General features: G+C 36.7%; 1 protein-coding gene across 1 annotated transcript; it reads left to right on the plus strand.

Annotated features, from left to right (window-relative positions):
- Positions 1 to 4,104: 4,104 nt before the first annotated feature.
- On the plus strand, positions 4,105 to 7,555 carry FLD (protein FLOWERING locus D-like protein). The gene is made up of 2 exons (XM_089827582.1): positions 4,105 to 6,079; positions 6,491 to 7,555. The coding sequence occupies exons 1-2, from the start codon at positions 4,438 to 4,440 to the stop codon at positions 7,258 to 7,260; spliced, it is 2,412 nt and encodes an 803-aa protein (XP_089683708.1). The 5' UTR covers positions 4,105 to 4,437; the 3' UTR covers positions 7,261 to 7,555.
- The last annotated feature ends 10,820 nt before the right edge of the window (positions 7,556 to 18,375 follow it).

Consider the following 18,375-nt stretch of genomic DNA (forward strand, 5'->3'; position numbering starts at 1 on the left):
TTAATGACAAGTTTAAATTGTAAAGATTTGGGTTCTTGCAATTTCTTCATATGTCCTAAGCCTATTAGAATTTATTCAGAGAGTATTTTGAGCTCCCAAAAGAGTAATGTTACCTGTAGATCATAGATGCTAAATTTTTTCATTAGGACAGACCTTTGGTGCAGGTTGTCAATGGACTGCTTTCTCTCACTATCATGATTGTTGTTAAGTTTATCAAATAAATTTATATGATTACACCTTGTTAAACTTTGAGTTCAAGGAAAAACAAATTTGATTCTTATTGAAATAACACAAATGAATACAATTTGCAATACAAAATAAATTTAATAGTATTTGTAACAATGATGCAAATTTATTTTTGTGTTTGTTGATTAGGAAAAATAAAATCGCTCACCTTCCATTCTTTTGTATAGACTGCCAAACTTTAGTAGTTGTAATTCATCCATATTTCTTGAGTTAGATGCTTTAATTATTTATTTTTATATATTGTAAACAAGTTGTGTTTCTTCTTATGACATAAACAAATTGAAAAAGAAATTACGAAAATGTGTTTGTAGAATTTGCTTGCCCATGAAATATGATTCAATTTTTTTTTTGAGCTAATATGTATTTTTTTTAATTCAATTTTTTTTTGAACACTTATGACATATTTTAAATAAAGTTTGAATGTGTTCTTAAGATTATGGGAAATATTTGTTCAAAATTAGAAAGCACTTGATTATTAGAAATAAATCTAAGATGAAACATATATTTTCTAACTTAATTTTTTAAAAATTTCTTTATCACTTTATGCATGAAATATTTTCAATTAAAGTTAAATGTGTCCTTAAGATTAATTTGGCAAACACTTGTTTCAAATTAGAAAGCATGTGGTTATTAGAAACAAATCTAAGATCTTTGTATCTTAAATTTTGTATTCCTTTGTTGTTTTAGCCATTACGGATAAATGTTGAATGTGTTTTAAGATTAATTTGGGAAACATTTAGTTTAAATTAGAAAGAGCATGATTATTAGAAAAATCTAAAATAAAATATTAAAAAAAAGATCAACAAATATATTTAAGAAATATTAAAAAATGAAAGTGATTTAGACTAAAAAGAAGTTAATAATTTTTTATGATTTATAATAGAAATAGATCTTCAAAATAAAGCTGACTTTTAGAGAAAATCTAATGGAAAAAGTTTCAATGTTTTTAGCAATTAAAAATACGAATAATGTATCATTCATTATTAATAGACTTCTAACCTTTTATCATAATTTTCTTATACTCTCAAAATGATATCTTTATTGAACCTTGTAAACTGTAGATATTAATTTGTAAAGTTGATATTTTTAGTGACCTTGATTTTTTGCTTATTTATCATCTTTTTTTTTTCTAAATAAAAAAATTAATAATTTATTTATATTTATGAAAGTTAGATATCTTGAAATTTCACAATTCTCAAGTTATTTTATCAACAAGAAAGTTAAGATAGACATTTGTTTGTTTTTTATCTTCTCACTCGAACTTGAAAAGACTTGCTAATAGTAATTTTTTTGAAAAGTACAAGAACAAACCCCTTTCTACAAATACAAACACTATCGGCTTATCGTTGCATGTACAAAATCGTTCAACTACTAGTATTATTATATTATAATTAATTTATATTATATATACTTTAGTTAATGTGGCACTTTCGAGGCCACACCCATATATTGCATGCTTTTGAGGTGGAAATCCTCTTCACATTGTGAAAATATAAAAATGTTGTGTTTTCCCACAACTATCTTGACATACATCTATCTCTATATACTAAAGCTTGTATTTGTAGTATGTCACGCTTTAGATTCAATTACAAGCCAATAAAGTTGCACTCGAAGTAGCCCACTTGTAGGAGCTTTTGGAGCATAGAGAAAGTGCACCATGAATGGTTCCTAGAGTACCTTCAGACCCTCTAGTGATCATTCTTTGCCTCACAAAGAGGGGTGTGGATATAGTTCCTTGGTGCACATCTTGCATACAACACATTCTCGGGCTCCTTGCCACAAGTCCTACATCTAAGAGAATTTTTAGTACAAACTCTCAATTCCTCCACCACATGGTACCTCTACTTATAGTTGGAACATTGGAGCTATCAAACCTTCGACTAGTAGTGGCACAAGTTGGCCATATACAAACATATATTTTGATTAGTTGCATTCCTCTAAATGGTTTATGTGGTTTTTCCTATCTATTTTTCCTGCAAAGGAGACTGAGAAAGAAGTTGATGTTTCTATATAGGAGGCATGGTCCAATCCAGATGACACTCCTAACCCCACTAATGTATTGGGTTGCAAAGATAGCAAAGGTCCCTCACAACATCTATTGGTAACTTGAGCTTTGCCCATATTTCTTATTATGTTTCTTTGTTGGTCTCTCCTTGGGTGACTCTTTTAGAGTGATCTTGTATCCACCTCTTTTTTTGTGAGTAGTGTATCTTTAATACCTAATCCATGAAAATGCCCATTTATTAAAAAGAGACTAATAACTTAAATATTATAGGGTAAAAATAGTGTATTTAATAGCCTTAAGGATTAATATGAGTAGCAAATAAGTGAGGTATAATAGTAGAGGGAAAAGATTAAAGGCCATTGTTGTGGACCTAACAATGTGTTATATAAATTGATAAATTATATAATCTATTTATATATCGTGATAATATATAAAATAAAATACAATTTTAATATTATATCATGCATTATTATAATTATTATATTGTTGTTATTGAAAATACATGACAATGACAATTAATATTATTATTCGTTGATATAATATAATATATAATAATGATAGATTAATTCAACATATTGATTATGATATTATTATATCATCTTATTATTATTATTATGATAATGTTAATTATATTAGTAGTGTCAAGTTTTACTAATTTTACTATTTTACAAATTGTAATATTATTATATTATATTTAATTTATATTATATATAGTTTAGTTAATGTGTCACTTTCGAGGCCACACTTATATATTGATCATAAAAAAAGTTTATATATTAGCATATTGGCAAATAACATGGGTATAATTATTAGCTACATTGCAACCTCAAATTGAGCTAGGCACAAAAATTGGCTCCTTCCAAAATACTTTCTAACCTTGCCATACATTCATATACCATACACATCAACCCAACAAACAACTCATCTCCTAAACTTACACTCTGAGGTTGAATATTAGATAAAAACACCTAAACCCTACACTATTATAGCATAACCATGGACATAACAATCACATAGAAAAGGGAACATAATAGAATACAACATCAACCAACCTTGCCACTTGTAGAAACATCCTCCTCCTCCTCTAGATCCTCACCAAAGTTAACGCCCACTGACTCTCCTCAGGTGGCACCCCTTCAACACATCCCTTTAAGAAGTTGATATCAATCCTTGGTTTCCTTCACCTTATATAAATGTCCACATCGACATCCTAAACTACAAATTTCATACTGGGTCATCCTCCTCATCTCGCTTCTATCATGTTTGCCCACTAGGAATTGGACCTTGCCTTGAGATGGTGAGCAAAATGTAGCCCTTGAGACCACCACACCACCACCACTTCAATTTATCACCACCGCCTCTACTATTTTCTCCCTTACCTGGATAAAGCCACATCACAAAAATCTTTTTGCACAAAGCCCAAAAAGAGCAATATAAAGATTTGCTTCATTATTGGAAGCAATCTCTAATTTGACTCTAACAACTAGAAGTTGTTCCTCATTGTTCCTCGCTACTAACCGTACTTGACCGACCCAAAATTACCTTGAAATGCTTCATCAAAATTAACCTCTAACCACCTAACACCTAGTAATTGTCACTTAATGTCCTTCCTCAAAGTCAAAGACATATCAACCTATCAAATACCATAAACAATTTTTTAAATATTTTAAATATTATTATAATTACATATTATATAATATTACGCTATTCTTATTATTCCATCTTATATTATTATTACACCATCTTCATTCACATAACTTCAATTAGCAAATGTATAAAATCAGAAAATGAACATGCCTAGAATTAGCAACTCATATTACATTAAAACACAACCAAATCAAATGAGAGCACTCGAGGGCGTGCTATTTATCCTATTGAAATTCCTCATATCCTGAAAGTTTCTGGGCGACTCGGAATGAAACTCGAGTTTGCTCGTTGCTCGTTTGGTAAATTGACAATTGAGTAGTCTTTTATCCGAGGAGGTTTGAACCGATGCCCTGCCATCAAAAGAGACGATGACAGATGTCGTAGCTCACAAAAATGTCTGAAAAGGGTAAACAATCCCCCCTATGGAACAGCCGCAGGACTACGAAATCCCATATATCAAACTTGCAAGCCATGATTTAGCCTAATGCAGATGCTTTTTCTTCTATATCTATCCCCTTCCCCTATCTGAAATCTTATTCATGGAGGAACCTTCAGAACACTCCTTAACCCCCTCTTCTGCCCACGTGCACTCATCTGACCCCGATCCCGTTTCTGTTCAGAAGAAGAAGACGAAAAAAAGCCCTAACAACAAAGCCATCAAGAAGGTAAGAACGCCTGACAACAATGACGGTACCCCTTTGATTAATCAGTTCCTCGTCAACAACAAAAAGTTGGGTGAATCACCAGCAGAAGGCAGAGGCAGGGGAAGAAGGAAAAAGTTAACAATTAGTAATGTCAGTATAGAAAACCCTACGAAAACAGAGGCCACGGTTGCCCAGTCAGTGGGATTTCCCGCGGATTCCCTCACAGAAGAAGAGATTGAATCAGGTGTGGTCTCGACCGTGGGAGGGGCAGAACAGGCTAGCTATGTTGCAATCAGGAACCAAATCATATGTCTTTGGAGGGAAAATGTGAATGTTTGGTTGAGCAAGGAGCAGGTAATGGGGATCGATCAGCAAAAGTCTCACCTGGTAAGTTCTGCATACAATTTCCTTACGGCTCATGGTTACATTAATTTTGGTGTCGCCCCTGCAATTAAGTCTATGGTGCCCACTGAGGCAACTAGGGGAAATGTGGTGGTCGTAGGTGCTGGTCTTGCAGGCCTAGCCGCAGCCAGGCAATTGCTTTCGTTTGGGTTTAAGGTGGTCATAGTGGAGGGTAGAAAGAGGCCCGGGGGAAGGGTTTATACAAAGAAAATGGAGGTGGGTAATACTGCCGCTGCAGCAGATTTGGGGGGGAGTGTGTTGACTGGAACTCATGGGAATCCATTAGGCGTCCTGGCTAGACAGCTTTCCTACCCTCTTCACAAAATCAGGGAGAAGTGCCCCCTCTATGAGCCGGACGGGCAGCCCGTGAATGTGGAGGTGGATTCTAGGATTGAAGAAGCATTCAATAAGTTGTTAGATAAGGCGGGGCAACTGAGGCAATTGATGGGTGAGGTTGCAGTGGATATCTCGTTGGGGACAGCTTTGGAGACCTTTAGGAAGGTATATGGAGTAGCACAGGGGGTGGAAGAGGGGAGGCTATTCAACTGGCATCTGGCCAATTTGGAGTATGCTAATGCTGGTTTGCTATCTAAGCTTTCTCTTGCGTTTTGGGATCAGGATGACCCTTACGAGATGGGTGGGGATCATTGTTTTGTGCCTGGCGGTAACGGTAGGTTAGTCCAGGCCTTGACGGAGAATTTGCCTATTTTTTATGAGAAGACTGTGAACACCATCCGGTACGGGAGTGATGGGGTGCAGGTGTTGGCTGGAGGTCAGGTGTTTCAAGGTGATATGGCGTTGTGTACAGTCCCACTTGGGGTGTTGAAGAGTAACTCAGTTAGGTTCATTCCTGAATTGCCTCAGAGGAAAATCGATGCTATAAAGAGACTAGGATTTGGATTGCTGAACAAGGTTTCAATGCTCTTTCCCCATGTGTTTTGGGGTGCTGAACTTGATACATTCGGGCATCTTTGTCATGATATGGCTCGCCGTGGTGAGTTCTTTTTGTTCTATAGCTATGCTGCTGTGTCTGGAGGACCACTTTTGATTGCTCTTGTTGCGGGAGAAGCTGCTATCAAGTTTGAAAGCATGCCTGCAACTGATGCTGTCACGCGAGTTCTTGAGATCCTCAAAGGTATGGTTCAGTTGTACACGTTTCTATAACCATGCCTCTTTATCTTGCTATGTTTGTTTGAATTGGAATTTCTTGTTCTGAGATTCGAGAGATCCTTTAGTGTCAACTGAGTTTTCTTTTGAAGTATCATACCATATGGCTATAGAAACAAACACTGAACATGTTTGCAGTAGGTTCGCCGTCAGTTTGTTAGGATGGGTTGTAATTTGGTGTATGAACAGTAGAATCATATGAACTTAAGTGGGGTTTCATGTATATGATATGGCTATGACCATGCATGTACACCATTTCTTTTTATTGAATTTTGGCTATAAGAATTGCGGAGATCTGCTTGATGTCAACTTAGAATGTTTGAAGCATGGTCCTAGGAGCTTACAGATGAACTGAATATCCTATGGCTTGTATGGACAGGCATTTATGGTCCACGGGGAATTGATGTACCTGATCCCATTCAAACAGTTTGTACAAGATGGGGCAGTGATCCTCTTAGTCTTGGGTCATACTCACATGTTGCAGTTGGGGCATCGGGTGATGACTATGACATTTTAGCAGAAAGTGTAGGAGAGGGCCGTCTTTTCTTTGCAGGAGAGGCCACGAATCGGCGATATCCAGCAACCATGCATGGTGCATATTTAAGTGGATTGCGGGAGGCAGCAAATATCTCTAATGTTGCAAACATCAGATCAATGCCATCAAAAGTAGAAAGGGGATTGTCCAAAGACATTCAGTCTTATGCTGCTCTTCTTGCCGACTTATTTAGACATCCTGATCTAGAATTTGGTAGTTTTTCTGTTCTCTTTGATCCACAGTCAAATGACCCTAAATCAACAGCTCTTTTGAGGGTCATGGTTGGTGGAACTAGAAGGAAAAACAGTGACAATCCTAAAGCGGATCAGCAACATTCTAACAAGCTCATCTTTCAGCAACTTCAATCGCATTTAAGCCAACAACTATATTTATACACTTTGATAACACAACAGCAAGCTCTTGAACTAAGGGAAGTAAGGGGAGGAGATGAAATTAGATTGAGATTCTTGTATGAAAAACTTGGAGTGAAGCTAGTAGGTAGGAGAGGTCTAGGTACGCATGGAGACACCCTTGTTGCTTCTATCAAGTCAGCAAGAGCTGCACGCAGGCCTATTTCAGCTCCACCACCATTTAAGTTTGGTAACTTAATCTAGTTTTGAAGCAATATTTTGTCCATTGTACAGAGGCTTAAAGTTTGCCATTTTCAAGAAGGCCTTCAGATGCTAGGTTAGAATTTTAAAAAGTAGTGTTCATGTTTATAGTAAAAAGGGCTACAAATACAATAATTTACACTGAGCATCGGCATTAAGTTACGTAAAGAGAAAAGGCCTTGCATTGAAAATCCAAAATCATCCAAGTTTTACGGGTGCTAGTTTTGTACATGGAAGAACATAAAGGATTTACAGTAGCTATTATCAAAATTTAAATTAGAAAGCATCTTTTTTTTTTTGTTTTTTGCATCAGCCGGAATAAAGTACGTATAACCTCTATTTTCACAAATTTCATTTGAGTTCCCACATCATCATGGAGTCGGAAGTCCATTTTGATTTGAACCAATTCACAAATCTCTTACATGCGTCCAAAATTATCTTGCCACTAATAGCTGCGACTTCCTCCGGACTCCAGCTCAACCAATTTAATCAATCATATTCGTATCGTGCTTCCTGGAAGAACATTTTATGATGGCCAAATGAAAACAATGTTCAATGCCTTGCACACAAATAAGGGTATCTTCTTGGTGGCTTGTTTATTGCCTACGGTCCCTATTGCAACATATTCTGATATCTGACTTTGGTCGATCTTTGAAATTTTCATGACATATTTTATCATAAATATGAAGGATATTATTAGTTCAATTATGGTTTTTCTGTTCTAATGGTATATTATCATACAACAAATCTTTTTGCAAATAAATATTTCTTACATTGTTTCTATAAGAGCATTATTTCTCAGAAAATGCACAGAGGCCATTTGTGGATGTAATGCTGCCTCCTTCTAACATAGAGAGGAAGCCATTTCCCTGCAAGTGCTGTATTTTTAAAATTTAATCTAAACATTTTTGTGATTATTTTTAATTGGTAAAAGATTATTTTATTAATAATATAAAGTAAAGCATTACAATGTTTCATGTATGTGATATGTCACTCACAGCACCACCCCAAAATCTACACTCACTAGCCGATAGTACCCAAAATTTGACCACCAAGTATGATAATACCAACTATATAAGGGCAGTTTATACAAATCACCCAATTTTTTAAGAGCATATTGACACTTTAATATCACTACAAAATTCCCATTTCGCCAACCAACTTACACCTATTTATCTACGAGACAAAACTTTTTTCAAAGAAAATGGTGGGGCAGAAGTAGGAGGGTGATAAACCATTAGTCTCAACCACAACACCACCACCACCACCTGATGCCTCACTTGAATCACCACCTCTTGATGCCTCAACAACTGTGAACAATCCACTACCTAGCAGTGCCAACTGCTTCAAATTAATGAACACCTCGACCAGGATGCACCCCATTGCCTTAAGCAAGACCTTTGCGGGGTGCATGACCAATCCTTCCAGTTCTTCCTTGGCCTCCTCGTAATATCTTCCTTTGGCACCATTGACCCCTTCACCGGTCGTGCATCCAATTAGTTATTTGCCTCTCCCACTTTTGGCGTTCTTTTTCCCTCCATACACATGTTAACCTTATCCAAAACAAATTTGAGTTCATTTGACTCTTGGGTAACCTTATTGCTAATTCAAGCTTCCAATCGTAGATGAAGTCTACCAGTAGAGCCCATACCTACCTTGCTTTCCTCGCCAAAATGTCCCCCAAACTATTTGTGAAAAAGAAATGGGTGCGCTCATAGGCAAAATGTTGGGAAGCCTAGCCAATCACCTTGTGTGGCGAAATTTAAGGTTTCCTCAAGCCCTCAACAAGGCACACAAAATTTAAGGTTTCCTCAAGCCCTGCCCTCTATTCTGGCCCCACACACCTTTCTACAATGCACTTCTTTGTTTGACCCAAAATGTAAACCCTAGGTGCATAATAGGGCAACAATCTTTGAATTTGTTGTCCAACAGAATTGTAAAACTGCATATTCCATCGCCAAAAATGCCCAATTGGTGTTGAGGGAGAAGGGATGGGTCAAAGAAAGTACATTCTTCAACTGTTCTTCTATTAACGGGCTCTTGAATGCCATCTGCTATATTATGGTGTTGAAGGCCAAGTTTGCTTCCATGCTGCCTTTCCCCTCTCCGCTTCTCTCAACCCACTTATCGTTTTCGCTTCTCACACTCAGAATACCGTTTGAAATGTGGATGGTGGAATGTATATTGTGTAACACATTCCCCACATTGAATGCACACACAAAAGCATGTGCAAAGGTACATGAGTAAATTTTGTTTGCACCACCTTCCTTTTTATTCAATGTAAAAGCTATCCTTCATCGTTCTCCAATCATCTGCCAACTCTAAACGACACCATATCTCTTCACTCCAAACGTCACTGTCCTCTCTGTGATGGCATCTCCACATCGATTGTCAATTTCAATGAGTTTGGTAATGTATTCCCTTCTCCGCAGGCATGGGAAATTTTGAAAAAAAAAAAATAATTTCTATTCTTATGACTTCGACCACCATCTACAATTACCATGCATACGATTTTCCAGTTGAAATGACATATACTGTGATTTGAGAGCTTCCTCCAAATGCAAATTTTCAACTTGTAGTCTCTATGCCAACTCTACCCCTATCAAGATTTCGTGGACTTTGGCTTCATTATTAGTCCCTACTCCCAACATCTTCCTCGATAGCAATGATATGACCATTGGAGTCTCTAGCCAAATGTCCAACACCGAAAGTCCTAGATTTTCTTGGGCAACTTTTTCAAATTTTATTTTGATCCATCCCTCATTTGGTGCATCCTATTGTACCTCTTCCCCACGCTCCTTTTGAAGATCAACCTTCATGTACCCTAATGGATTTGTATTTCAACATGTTCCAAGATCTCTGGAGAATTCTATCTGATAGACTGAAAGGATATTTTCTTGAATTTTTTTTGTTGAAACTGCCACATTCACTAATTCTGAAACACTCTATTATTTTCAAATATACAACTATTCAAATGATTCCTCCCTCCTCTAAGAAATTCTCCTAGTTTGCTCCTCGCAAAACTCCCAAAGTATTAATGAGGGATACACCAACCAACTATATGAGAAAGCCAACTTATGCCTAGGTCCTTGCCATAGTTGTGACATTTACTTGAGTGTGGCTAGAAAAACCCCTTGCATATTCAAGTTAGTTCATACAAATTGCGAGCATGCAATTACAACCTTGCATTGCAGTAAGAGTTGATCAATAGTCTCTACTTTACATGTACAAAAAAGGCATAAAAATGGACCATGAAACCATATTTCATAAGTGTTTCGCCTATCAAAATATGACCTCTACATGTCAATCGAGAAAAAGCACACGCCTCCGGTGGACAACATTTTTCCAAAATAATTGTGTTGGTTCTTGTTCAACACTATCTGTTGGCTCTGCTAATTTATACCCCACGTGCATAGTGTACTCTCCATTTTTATTACCACACCCTATAATTTTATCTGGTTCACTCGATAACAAAAATTTCCTTCCCTCCCAAATCCTCTGGAGTTCCTTGGCCTCATCATTTTAATCCCAACACACTATCCCCTTTCCACTTCCACAACTTGGTACCTCCATGTTGTTTCGACTTTGGCTCTCAATTCTTTATTGTAATCCCCATCTGTTAGTGTTGGTTGACCTTCAAACGAATCATCCCAAAACTTAGCCTTTTCCTTATGCCCTTGCTTCCATGTAATGTGATTCATAATGATGTGTCTTCAAGCCAGCTTGAAATTCCAAAATTGATGATCCTTTAGACAGGTTGGTGATAGTGAGAATGCAATCTTTTTCTTGGTTGTCTAAATACTTTTTTGAGAATATCATTTCCTGCTTTTGTAGAGGGTTCCCACACATCATCCACAACTTTGCCCTCATTACCTCATTCAATTAGATTCCATCTTCTCAAACCCGCACCACCGGTTGGTTTGCATATTTGCTTCCAAGCCAAAAACATAGTCTTATCCTTATCTTGGCCTTGTTCTAGAAAGCACTACTTATTTTCTACTTGATGGTTTTGATGATTTTTGCATGTATTTTCTTGCACATCATGGAGCATAATTGGATGATAAAGATAATGGATTTTAGCATCAGTACGTGCCTTGCATACGAGGGCCATATGCAAGGCACGTACTGATGCTAAAATCCATTATATTTACCATTCATCATTGAATAATGTCTAACTCAGAAATATATGTAGGTAAAATATTTCTGAGTTAGACATTATTCGATGGTGAATTGATGAGAACTTGAGACTTATAAATGGCAAAGTATTACCCAAACACCAAACACCAGAGGTCGGTGTTGGTGGTGGACCTTATATGAATAGCCAGTATCTTGAATGTGCTTGACCACTAAGGCAATGGTACACATAGCTACAACAATGTACCCCCCACACATGGGTCCCCAGAGCACGAACTCGTAGGCCTTTGAATCCGGTGACCACACAATGGGGGTTGGGGATTGAACTTGAGACTTATCAATGGTAAAGCATTACCCAAACACCAAAACACCAGAGGTCGGTGTTGGTGACAGCCCTTATATGAATAGCTAGTATCTTGAATGTGCTTGACCACTAAGGCAATGGTACGCACAACTGCAACAATGTACCCCCACACATGGGTCCCCAGAGCATGAACCCGTAGGCCCCTCAATCCGGTGACCACACAATGGGGGTTGGGGTTTGAACTTGAGACTTATCAATGGTAAACTATTACCCAAACACCAAAACACCAGAGGCTGGTGTTGGTGATGGACCTTATATGAATAGCTAGTATCTTGAATGTGCTTGACCACTAAGGCAATGGTATGCACAACTGCAACAATGTACCCCCACACATGGGTCCCCAGAGCACGAACCCTTAGGCCCCTCAATCCGATGACCACATAATGGGGGTTGGAGTTTGAACTTGAGACTTATCAATGGTAAAGTATTACCCAAACACCAGAACACCAGAGGCCAGTGTTGGTGATGGACCTTATATGAATAGCCAGTATCTTGAATGTGCTTGACCACTAAGGCAATGGCACACATAGTTGCAACAATGTACCCCCCACACATGGGTCCCCAGAGTATATTGTAAATTGAAAGCTCACATCACACATGAACTATAGAAATCTATTATCTATAATTCATTTAATTGTAACATTTCACTATAAACTAAAAAAATAAGCTCCCATTTCTTACATTGTTTCTATAAGAGCATTATTTCTTAGAAAATGCATAGAGGACATTTATGGATGTAATGCTGCCTCCTTAATATAACATAGAGGGGAAGCCATTTCCTTGCAAGTGCTGTATTTTAAAAATTTAATCTAAATATTTTTGTGATTTTTTTTATTGGTAAAAGATTATTTATTAATATTATAAAGTAAAGCATTGCTATGTTTCATGTATGTGATATGTCACTCACAACACCACACCAAAATCTACACTCACTAGCCGATAGTACCCAAAATTTGACCACCATGTATGAGAATACCAACTATATACGAGTAGTTGGGAGGGTATACTATACAAAATCACCCTTTTTTTGGGAGAGAGCATATTAACACTTTAATATCACTATGAAATTCCCATTTCGCCAACCAACCTACACCTATTTATCTACAAGACAACTTTTTTCAAAGAAAATGGTGGCGCAAAAGTAGGAGGGTGATAAACCATTCATCTCACCTGCACCACCACCACTTGATGCCTCACTCAAATCACCACCACTTGATGCCTCAACAACTTTGAACAATCCACTACCTAGCGTTGTTGACTACCTCAAAATAATGAAAACCTCCACCATGATGCATGCCATACCCTTAAGCAAGACCTTTGTGGGGTGCATGACCAATCCTCCTAGTTCTTCCTCTCCCTCCTCCCCTATAATATCTTCCTTTGGCACCATTGACCCCTTCACGACTGTGCCTCCAGGTAGCTCTTTGCCTTACCCACTTTTGGCATTCTTTTTCCCTCTGTACACATATTAAACTTAGCCAGAACAAATTTGAGTTCATTTGACTCTTGGGTATCCTTATTGCTAATTCAAGCTTCCAATCGTAGATGAAGTCTGCCAGTAGAGCCCATACCTTGCTTGCTCTCCTCACCAAAATGTCCCCCAAAATTTTGTGAAAAAGAAATATAAACAAACTTAACCATATGAGTAATATAAACTAAAACCAGAACAAGATACTCATACACAATAACACTAGATATGTTAACTAGGGAAACCTTTGATCAGAGGGAAAACCCCGGTGGGGATGATACCCACAAGATGATGTACTAATATAAATGTTCCTTGTTAGAGGATGGACCTTGTTAAGAGTCTATGAATACATTCAATACATATGAGTACCTATCAGGAGATTTTGAATCCCTGTTAAGAGATTTCAACCTTGTTAGGAGTTGTGGAAGACAACTGGACCCACCACCCAAACAACTTCAAGGGCAAGACCAATGAACCCACCATCCAAATGATCTCTATATTATTCCTTGCAAAATAATAGAATTGTATTGTACCGTTCCTTCCTTTTTCTCTGTCCTGTCAACCAAACTTCTGCTCCTGATTTTGTGATCACAAATCTCACATCCAATAATCCCTCGGATCGCTTACATGTATTTAGTAAGCACTCTACTTCTTTTCGTACTTCACACTTCTTACAACGATCACAAAACATTACAAACAAGGAAAACATCTTTCCTCTATACCATATCTTCATAATAATTCCTTGAGTCGGCCTTGAGGCTTTGCCAATTAATAATAATAAGATAATTAATTAATTACAATTACAATAGCATTGTTCGCTCATAGTCTATACAAAACTTCACACGTGTGATACTAAGGCTTGCATACTTGCTGATGTCACCAGTTGACTGTCCTCTGTCACTGCCTGATTGTGCATCTCTTCATTACATCTCAGATGTAAGATAGCCAACAAACAACATGAACTGCTTTCTCAATATTCTATCTCCGAATTGCTCTCTGTAAATCATGTACAAGTTTCGTATGTCTTCAGCTTAGACTCTGTGCACTTAACCACATCATCAAGACATAATGTTGAACATATCCATAACTGCAAATCATGAGACAATTAGACCATTGCTCGTACTATCAAGATTTCTGTCTGTTACTTAGCCAGTCTTTATAGAAATTGTGCTATGTTGACATCAATGACAAACCCATTCATGAATGCAACATGTCAATACTCTCTAATGCTTAGGATACTCCTCCAATGCTCAAGATACTCCCCCAATGCAGTATCATCAACATTCATGCTAACAATCTCCCCCTTTGGCATTGATGGCAACATAGATGAAAAAACCATCTAAGTTCCAAGAATACCAAACAATATTCTGTTACTACTGCTGACCAATATCAGTTGTCCACAAACTAAAAATAATCTCAAAACAACAGATACATACTCCTTAAACATCAATAGTTTAGTACATCAGGTGCATATTCCTACTTCCTTTTATGAATCTTTCTAAATCTCTCTAAAGAGATATATCTCGCCCATACTTAGTAGATGTTTCTTTTCATGCATACTTCCCCCCACGCCTTAGGAGATACTCTCCCCCATACCTTAGGAGATGTGTTTTTTCCATGCATATTCTCCCCCATTGACATCAATGACAAGGACCTCAATCTCAATGCTACTACATATCAATTGATAAATACCAATTGCTAATATGTTGCTTCAAGTCTACAACCAACTCGAGTGTCCAAAGACACTATTCAATACCAAATACCAAGAGTCCTTAGTGACTTGGATCATCACAGATACTCCCCCATACATGAAGCATCAACATTTAGTCTAGGCTAACAATAGTGCTCTATACCATTGGACTGGTGCACTCTCTACATCATCTACTTAGAAGTAGGTAGTTGGCATAACCCCAAGCATACCTCTCAAGTACTCAAAAGTATCTTTAGGGAAAGGCTTCGTAAAGATATCTACAATGTGATCTTTAGTACTCACATACTCCAATCTGATCTCTTTTTCTGTTGCTTTCTCTCTCAACACATGATACTTAATAGGTATATGCTTAGTCTTAGAATGCAATACAAGATTCTTAGACATACTCAACTTATAGTACACAGGAGATGGTTAAACCCTTGTCAAAAATCCCGAGGGGAACACTGAACAAATTTCCAACAATCTCCCCCTCAGCATTACTTGATGGTCTGAGGATTTGAACCTGTGACCAAGCTTTGATACCACTTGTTAAGAGTGGGGTTTCCATTGCACTAGAAGACTGATCTATCATACCAAATTCCATAGTCATATGTCCTTTTCAAATATCTGAATATTCTCTTCACTGCTGCAAAATGATATTCCTTAGGATCAGCTTGAAATCTAGCTATAATCCCAACTGCATTTGCTATATCTAGTTTGGTGTGAGGTAGATACTGCAATCCTCCAATCATGGATCTGTACTTCTTCTACTCCACTGCAGGTGTCTCATCTTTGTTGGATAACTTGTGACTCGTTATCATAGGTGTACCAACAGGTTTACAAATTTTCCAAATCAAACTTTTTCAACAAATCATTCAAGTACTTAGGTTGTGAAATGAAAATACTATCAATTTTTTGTACAATTTGCAATCTAAAAAAAACTTCATTTCTCCTATCATGCTAATTTCAAACTCATTCTTCATCTCTTCAACAAACTTATCACTTGTTTCATCATTACCTTCAAAAATGATGTCATCAACAAATATTACAATAACCAACAAACCATTTTAAACTTCTTTCAAGTACAAGTTACTGTCTGCCATATCTTTAGCAAATCCAAACTTTGCCAAATAACTGTCCAACCTTGCATACTAGGTTTTAGGTGCTTTCTTTAGACCATATAAAGCTTTCTTTAGTGTGCATACTATGTCTTTGTCTTCTGATAAAGGAAAACCTTCAGGGTGCTCAATATATACCTCTTCTTCAAGCTCTCCATTCAGAAATGTTGATTTAACAACCATTTGATAAACCTTGAATTCTTATTCGTGGCATAAACCAGGAACATCCTTACTGCTTCCATTCTGGCTATAGGTGCATGTCTTCTCATAGTCTATGCCTTCTTGCTATGAATATCCCTTGCATACAAGTCTAGCCTTGTTTCTCAGAACTTTGCCTTGCTCATTCATCTTGTTTCTGAATACCCATTTGGTTCCTATCACATTCTTGTCTTTAGGTCTAGGAACTAACTCCCATGTATCATTCTTCACAATTTGGTCTAATTCTTCTTTCATTGCTTGAATCCAATGATCATATTTACATGCTTCATCTGCACTTTTAGGCTCAACTTGAGATATCAAACATATCTCCTCATTTACTTTGTTCCTTGTCATCACACCTTTTTCTTTACTTCCAATTATTTGCTTAGGAGGATGATTCTTTGTTAGATTCTTGTTAGAGGTAGGAGTTGACATCTCAACTCTTATTTCTTCTATAGGTTTAGATCTCTACTCTCCTCTTTGCTCAACAGTGAGCACATCATTCTACAAATCATTGTTGTTCTCAAAGAAAACTTCAACATTTTGTCTAACAATTCCAGAATTATCTTCTTCTTCATTTGAACTATATTCTACCATCTTTCCTTAGTTCCAAAATTTTCATCAATCCTTACATTTGCGCATTCAACTATTGTCTTAGTTCTATAGTTAAAACATCTGTATGGCTTTCTTTTCAATGAATAACCAAGAAAAATACCTTTATCATTTCTTGGATCAAACTTACCAATGTCATCATCTCTATTAATATAACATTTGCTCCCAAATATTTTGAAATTCTTAATTGATGGTGAATGACCAAATCATAGTTCATAAGGTATCTTGTTCACATTTTTTCTGATCTGTACTCTATTCAGAGTGTGTACTATTGTATTGATTGCTTCTCTCCAAAATGTCTTAGAAACATCATTCTCAAACAACATCGCTCTTGCTACTTCTGCTACTTAATTATTCCTTCTTTCAACAATCCAAATTTTCTCAGGTGTTCTAGGTGAAGATAGCCGCCTTTTGATTCCATTTTCTTTACAAAAAATGTTAAAATCTCTAGAGGCAAATTTTCCTCCTCTATTAGATCTCAAACACTTTATCTTAACACCAGATTCATTCTCAACTCTATTCTTAAATATCTTAAACTTCTCAAAAGCTTCAGATTTCTCTTTAAGAAATGCTATCCACATCATTCTAGTGAAATCATCAACAAAAATCATAAAATACCTTTTACCATAGAATCCTCTTGTTCTAGAGGGACCACTTAGATCTTTGTGAATGATCTCCAGCTTCTTTGTGGTAGTGAACTTCTTGCTAGGAAATGTTACTTTCTTCTGCTTAGCCATAATACATTATTTAGACAAAACATTAGCAGGCTTTGTAATCTTAGGCAAGTCTCTAACTGCAAAAGTGCTACTAACCTTCACAATATTATTAAAGTTTATGTGACATAATCTTTTATGCTACAACCAACTATTATCCACTTTAGCTACCAAACATGTCATCTCAGTAGGATTCAACCGAAATACATTACCTCTGGATCTAGTGCCAGTTCCAGTCAACTTACCATCTCTGTCTTTGATAATGTAGGCCTTCTCAGTGAATTGCAACTGATAACCCTTGTCCACCAACTGTCCAACACTCAACAAGTTATGTTTCAATCCATAAACAAAATAAACATCATCAATATTAGTTATACCATCAAGAGTAATGGATCCAATTGGTTTTACATGACAGGATGCATTGTTACCAACTTTGACAATACCTCGATCATGATTCTTGAACTTAACAAAATTATTCATATCACTAGTCATGTAATGTGAACAACCACTATCAATTATCCAATTATATTTCTTTTCCACTTGGAAAACTAGAGCTCTTTCTTCTCTAATTTCTCTACCAAGATCATCTTCCTTGATAGCCACAAATCCCAATTCATCATCACTTTCACTTTGGCCTTTCTCATCAGATTCTCCATCTTCATTTGCATACAAACAATTTCTATCTCTATCTCTTCTAGGCTTAAACTTTCCCTTATACTTTTTCTCTCTTTTAGGACATTTAGTTGCATAATGACCAAATTCATCACAAGTCCAACATTTAAAGATTTTCTTACCATCTTTTTCTCTTCTCACAAGAAGGG

The sequence above is a fragment of the Cupressus sempervirens genome, chromosome 1, assembly GCF_028749045.1.
Source record: "Cupressus sempervirens isolate cs-2001-9-10 chromosome 1, ASM2874904v1, whole genome shotgun sequence".
Taxonomy (NCBI): domain Eukaryota; kingdom Viridiplantae; phylum Streptophyta; class Pinopsida; order Cupressales; family Cupressaceae; genus Cupressus; species Cupressus sempervirens.

Bases quoted from the DNA above. Each gene is read 5' to 3' on its own strand.
- FLD (XM_089827582.1), top strand. From the start codon at position 4,438: ATGGAGGAACCTTCAGAACACTCCTTAACCCCCTCTTCTGCCCACGTG. The intron at 6,080-6,490 runs GTATGGTTCAGT...TTGTATGGACAG, and splicing joins AGTTCTTGAGATCCTCAAAG to GCATTTATGGTCCACGGGGA.